The 7,069-nt window shown below is 43.9% G+C and overlaps 1 protein-coding gene across 1 annotated transcript; it reads right to left on the minus strand.

Moving 5' to 3' along the window:
• Positions 1–4,100: 4,100 nt before the first annotated feature.
• LOC145618412 (uncharacterized) lies at positions 4,101–4,769 on the minus strand. Its single transcript, XM_081673183.1, has one exon. It carries the CDS (start codon positions 4,725–4,727, stop codon positions 4,119–4,121), a length of 609 nt encoding a protein of 202 aa, XP_081529309.1. The 5' UTR covers positions 4,728–4,769; the 3' UTR covers positions 4,101–4,118.
• Between the last annotated feature and the right edge of the window lie 2,300 nt (positions 4,770–7,069).

A 7,069-nucleotide genomic window follows, 5' to 3' on the forward strand; every position in this document is an offset into this window, starting at 1 on the left:
TAAGAGAAGTTAGCTGAATTTTACAACAGACTTATAAAAAGTGAGGAAAAAGATGGCTAACCAGTGGAGAAGGTTGGAGGAGAACGGTTGGTGGGAGGAGGCGGTAAAGGAGCTTCCTCCTCTTCCGGACGGCTCCCTTCAGCGTCACTGGACGGTGGGTTGACCAGCACCGTCCCGATCCAGCGACCGGTCATTTGTTCTGGGGTTAACCTATCCCCACCGTCCGAAGGGACGGACTCCTCACGGACCTGACCAGCAACAGGTTCCGTGGGCTTGGAGGCCCCGCTTTGTGTCAGCCGGGGTTGTTCTCCTTTAGACTGCGTTGTAGCAGTCTGCGACTTTGCCATGGCCGCTGCTTGAGAAGACGTCTTGGAAGCAACCGTCTTTCTCCTCTTGGATGCGTTCGCATCAGGAGTGGACGTGGCCGGCTGCTTCCGCCTGGCCTTCGGGGTGGAAGAGGAGGTCTGCAAAAACACCAAGTCAAAACAATTTGATGACGTCCGTGCGATTTGGGAAAGGAGCTCCCTGTCAGCATGCATGAACGGACATAGAGCGTCCGTGCAAACTCAGGAAGTAGGCTCCTTCCAATATAGCAGAGCGGACGCATTAAGAAATGAGAAATTCAAAAAATAAGCTAAGTGTTTACCTCTTTGAGTTGCTCGTACATCTTGAAGCGAGCCTTGTATCTGGCCAAGTCCACCTCGGACATCTCAACCTCCGCTTTTTGGGCCGAGTCAAGCATAGCGTACGCCTCCGCTGCAAAAACAGAAGGCAAAAGTGTTAGAATATTTTTCTGAAGAATTCTATGTGCGTACAGAAAAGTTTATATATCTAGGTGCCCACCTTGGGGCATGTTCTGGTACAGGCCGTACGCAGACATGAAGATAGGGTCCCTAAGCCAATTGGCAAGTGGAACCCAATGGCTAGGGACCCGTTCAGTTTTGTTGCCCCGCCTGACTCGATTAACTTTGAAGTACTCGAGCTGGTGTTCGTGGCTTGGGTGGATGGGCGGCTTGTCAGGCTTGAGGTCTCCGCGTCCGAGTTGAATAGGCTCTGGACGGCACCTGTTCATGCGGAGGTTGAACTCCGCATCCCGAGTTTTGATACGGTAGAAACGGTGCTTCCAGTCCCTCCACTTACTGACACGGTCGACCACGACCATGTAATCCCTGGTTGCACTCAAGATAAGCCAACCATCCACCTCCTTTTCCAGCCGAGTGAGTGAGTGCATCTCACAAAAGACCGCAAAGTCTGGTGTAAATTTCTTAGCGATGCACGTCACTAAGTACCCAAAGATGTTCAACCAACTGTTTGGCGTCAGTTGGAAGAGGCCGATGTCATACTCGTCCAGGACAGTCCGGACGAATGGGTGAAGAGGGAAGCGGAGCCCTACATCAAAGGCGGCCCGGTAAACGCAAAACGCTCGTTTGCGCGGCTTCTCCTCATCCCAGATAGCCACAGCAACGGCCTTCCTGGGGACTTGAATCTCGAATCCCTCCCCCAAATGGAGGGACTCCTTATACTTCTCAAAATCTTTCTTTAAAAACTTTAGGGCTGTCTCCCCAATTGTACAGGCGTACGGGTCCCTAAAGTTATCAATGTTGGCGACGGTCTCTTCGGCCGCCTCCTCGCCCTCGGCTGTCTCACCCACGGCCTCTTTTTCAACTTCCTCCTCTTCCACTTGGTGAGAAGGGGCACTCCCAAACTCTGAAGACAGCACTCTGTCCAAATCTGCTGCCTCGGCCGAGCTTCGGCCCCTTGAGCTTGGGACGCCCATCGAAGAAGGAACGTCCTCCTCGACCATTGGACGCTTGCCTTTATCCTTGGCAGCGTCCGCCCCATTTCCCGAAGGAGGGGCGTTGCGAATAGGCAGAGCGGACGGTTCACGGATTGAGATTCCTGTTAAGGGTCTGTCCGCCCCACCCCGTTGAGGCCGAGGTTGAGAAGAAGGGACGGACGAACCAGAAGCGTCCGCCCCCGGGTTGGAAGGGTTGTCCATACAGGCTACTAGTTCAGCCCCATCCATGACTGAATTGGCAAATTGAGGGAACCTAAGTTCCGGAGCGGGTGCGGACGAGGCGCCTTCAGCTCTAAGGCGTTCCTCGAAGGAAGAAGTGACCTCCACGGCCAAGTGATGAGAGCCAGTGGAGGCGGTCGTTGTTTGGGCGGTGGAGTCAGTCTCCACCATTGTACTTGGATCACTAGGGTCATAAGGGACCCTAGGATGAACCAGACTTCCGTCTGGGTTCCTGGCCGCGTTAAGCTCACGCGTACGCATGGTTCTCGCCATTGCCTGTTGGGACAGAGAAGAATAAGTGGGGGTGAGTATGTACGCATCAGACATAGACTCACTCCAGGGAGGAGACAACTCTTCTCCGTCCACTCTAGATTCCTCAGTCCCAGGCGAACGGCCGGCCTCATGAGAAGAGTCGGACGAAGCCGAGTATGGATCCAGAATTGAAGTAAAAGAAAAAGAAAACAAGTAAAAGAGAAGATGTAGACGGCCTACCTCTGTACGTTCTGAAAGTTCTGAAGGTGGTGGTGAAGTTCTTGAAGATTGACCGGAAAACTCAAACTCACGGCGGCGCTCTTGAAGATTAAGGGAAAAATAACTTTCTCTCACTAGAACGCTCTGACTTCTCTCTAGAATTCACAATTGGGTAAAGTGTGAAAATGAGAATTCACCTCCCATATTTATAGAGTGAATTCAGGAGGGCAAAATGGTAAAACCATCTTTCCCGCCTAAACACTCAAACGGTAATTTCTTGAGAAATCACTCGAAGAAAGGGCCAGGACGACGTTAGGGTTCTGTTAACTTGTGAAAGAGACCAGATGAACAATTAACACCTTCAGCACTTAGTCTCCAAAAATTGAGAAAATCTAAGAGGAAAAGCGTCCGCCCAGTTCTCAGACGTACAAAGCATGATTAGAAAGCCAGGAAGTACATCTGAAATCATGGAAGCCCAGATTACCCCAAAGAAGATATATGGCCGTTCTGGTCAGTTAGGAGATCAACTCCTCCCAGAGTACCAGGACGTCCAGTCCCATTAAAGTGGCCGTTCTGGGTGGTCAGGAGATAAGCTCCTCCCAGAGTACCAGAACGTCCAGTCCCATTAAAGTGGCCGTTCTGGTCAGTTAGGAGATCAACTCCTCCCAGAGTACCAGGACGTCCAGTCCCATTAAAGTGGCCGTTCTGGTCAGTTAGGAGATCAACTCCTCCCAGAGTACCAGGACGTCCAGTCCCATTAAAGTGGCCGTTCTGGTCAGTTAGGAGATCAACTCCTCCCAGAGTACCAGAACGTCCGGTCCCACTAAAGTGGCCGTTCTGGTCCGTTAGGAGATCAACTCCTTCCAGAGTACCAGGACGTCCAGAGTGCAAGATCAGAGGAGGCGGCCAGTAAGTGTACGAGCCACCCCCTCTGAGGGGCAAATGTTTAGGGTAAAAATACCCCAGGTACGTGGCCCAATCTCATAGTGACACGTGGCCCAATAAACAGGTGACACGTGGCCCTATGAGAATGTGACACGTGTCCACTGGTCATAGTGACACATGTCAGCCATCTCTAAATGCCCCAATGCTAAAATCAGAAAGAGAAAAGGGCCCTGATGACATCAGGCCCAAATCCCGAGAAAACCTTGAAAGCCGTAAAACGGCGCCCCTTACGACACGTGGCGACTTCTGATTGCGCAGCCAATCATGTCACGAAATTCTAGGGTATAAACCCTAGAGGGGTACAAGTTCTCACCCCTATAAATACCCCAATCATTTATGATGGGAGGGGGATTTGGTGACATAACATAAATACAGAGCATCAAAAAGCTCCAACTTCTCTCTACTTTCTCTCTCTAGCCTTTTCCGTTTCCGTTCACTAACTTGAGCGTCGGAGGCGAATATTCCGTACACCGGAATATTCGTTATTTTGCAGGTGTCCGAGTCTCATTGCCAGCAGAGCGTGACCAGTATCCGAGGGAATCACAAAAAACCCCGAAACAAATACCATCATAACTCTTTTTATTATTTAATTTCTCTCCCTTTGCCAAAATTGAAGGCTCAAGCCTAGTCATAAACTAAAGTTCTAAAAATCTCAAAATACAAGCCTCCAATTTAACCTTATTTTTTACAAATGCAAAGACAAATCAAGTTTCATTTCCATCTCTTTATGACAATCTCTCCCAAAAGTCTCCATATTCTTTTTCAACACTTGCATTGAACTCATATTATTGGGCCCACCAAACCTCAACTCCCTTTGCCAATTCTCCATATTTTGCTCATGGGCCTCTTCACAACATGATGAGTATGGATTAATTGGGCCATTCCCACCATTGCCATTATAAACCATCATATTCGGAAATCGAGTCGGCCCACCAGGCCCAAATGGGTCACAAAGTTGATTAGTAGTAGGAAAATGGGACATGTTGGAAGCATGGGAGGCAATGTACATTGGTGGTGGGGGTGGGCTACTAAGGAGGGCCATATGGGGGTGTTGCTGGTGGTTGCCGGAAAACATTAGCGACGACATAGACGATGGTGGCGAGTACGCGTTGAGGAGAGAAAATTCAGTTGCTCTCTTGGCTTTTCTTGCTGCAATCCTCTCCTTTTTGTGAGCATTTTGATGGCCTCCTAAAGCTTGTGAGCTATAGAATTTCCTTGAACAGAACATACAAGGGAATACTTTGGTCCTTTCTTCCATATTGTTGTTAATAGTTTCACACTCTTGTTTCTCCATACCTACACAATGTTGTTAAAAACAACTTAGTAAAATCATAAAGTATATTCATATGTACAAAATTTGTGCTACAAGTCACAAATTATGTAAAATATAATCATATGTACCAAATTTGTGATACAAAAGTAACGTTAACATATTAGGCCCATCAACAATTTCTTCGCTGGTTTCATATTAATGATCAAATGTTCCATAACCAAGATTAAAACTCTTAATAAATAGAATTGCAACATCATGTGACACTTTTAACACAAAAGCACATGATTCTATTTAACTAACATTGCTACCTTACTAAATTCTAAACATTAAGCAACATCTAACATTCTTACCATAAACGCACTCTGTCCCACTAAGATTGTTTCATACTTTTTTGTCTGTTTTCTAAGAGTTGATTCATTTGAAAGCATGTGAAGGGGGATTGTTCTTTTGTGGTTGCACATGGGTTGTTAATCGGGGGAGCGGGGAATTTTCCATTTAAGGAATAGGGAAAACTTGATAATATAAAGGGCAATCTTAGTAGGACAAAACGAGTATGAGAATAAAAAACAGGCACACATGCATAAACATACAACAAAATAACATGAAAATTGATGAACAAGTATGAAAAGAAAAGTAGGATTAGATAGAAATATGAACCTTGAAGATAAGAAGCAGGGGATCAGACCATAGCAAGTACAGAACAAGGCAAAAAAAAATAAATCTGTGAACTCAGAATTATTAGGTGTAATGTTATGTAATAATGTAGCAGAAGAATTTAGAGAACAAAGGTTTGTAATTTGTATAGTTTATGAATTGAAGGCAAGTAATATTAAATTTTGTTGGTGTTATATAAATAGGAAGAAAAAGGGAAGGTGAAGTAAGTAGCAAAGCAGAAGAAGGGGATGAATGTATGGGCTTAGGAAACAGAAGAGATAAGACAGAGAGATGCATAGACAGTACACTCAAATGCAGTTGTTCTGCATGTCAGTCTCAGAAGAGATTGGTGGGTGGTAATGTTGAGAGTTGTGTCAACTGAATGTGTGCATGATATCAATTGGGAAATGGAATTTACCTCTTTCTCTCTCCTTTCTATCTCTCATCTTTTTAGTACTCAGGACACTAGTAGTCTGACATTCAGAGAGCAAATGCTCGATTCATTTGGTAAGACTCTTATTAAGCACTCAGGACCACTAATAGTTTGACATCGTGTAAATGTTTGAATCTTATTATGCGAGGGTGCATGAAAGTGGAAATCTTTGGCATCTACTCCTCATATTACCAAGTGTCTGACTCGTAAATAATTGACCTAAAAAAACCGTGGGTGTTGAGGCTTGAATTGATTTATTCTGCGTGTTATATAAATTAAAGAATAAAATAGATACAAAAAAAATAAAGAAAGAAAGAGTACACTAGTAGTCTGACATGCTATCTGTTTTACTTAACTTTGAGTTAATTTCTTTTGCAGGTGCATTCGATAGTGCATTAGTGCCCACTTCTTCCTCGTTCCATGTCTTTACTTCAGTAGATTAAGTTTCCAACCATCACCTTGAAGAAAGGTATATTGACTTGTCGTATTGAATGAGTTTAGTTTTGTGTACGAATTTTTATTGTCAAGGCCCTCAAGGGGAGTGATATATTATAACCGAGAGTGACTTGTACTCGTAACTATAGTTTTAAAAATAGGATTGAAAGTGATAGAGTATTAAACATATTCCTATGCCTTAACCATCAGTTTAAGATTTTGGTTGAGTTGGTCTTCTAACATGGTATCGGAGCCAACCAACTCGATGTGAACCTAAATATTAAAGTATTAAACTTAAACTTAGAATTTTAATTAAAGCTAAAATAATTTGTTGTTGTACTAAAACAAACTCAAATTCAATCTTATATATTAAATATCAATCTAAATCTAACCCAATATGCCATAATTTCCAATTTCAACTCGACCTATTATTGATTACATTTTAATTGGACTTGGGTGACCTAAATTCACGAGGATTAATATTATAAATTGTTTCAAAATAACTGGTAACTAAAAAAAAATGCAAACTAAATTAAGGTTTAGACATATAGCTATCTTATGTCCAAACTTAGTGGACCAAACTTTAATTTTTGGAAAGGAATAGTGAAGAAACCCTAATTAGTAGTGCTTGATTTCATAACTTCAAAGTCACAGGTAAGTAACATTACCAAGCGATTTTACCAAATTTGTTGGGGTAATTAGTTGACACAAGATTTAGAGACCAATGAAATCGCTAGAAACTTTCTTGCAATTCTTCATATATATTACAAGCAATTGATCACGTTAACTAAACACATTAGAGAAGATTAACCTTGTAGTAAGTTTCACAACCAAGTAGACC

Source organism: Chenopodium album, chromosome 26 (assembly GCF_948465745.1).
Source record: "Chenopodium album chromosome 26, dcCheAlbu1.1, whole genome shotgun sequence".
NCBI classification, from domain to species: domain Eukaryota; kingdom Viridiplantae; phylum Streptophyta; class Magnoliopsida; order Caryophyllales; family Amaranthaceae; genus Chenopodium; species Chenopodium album.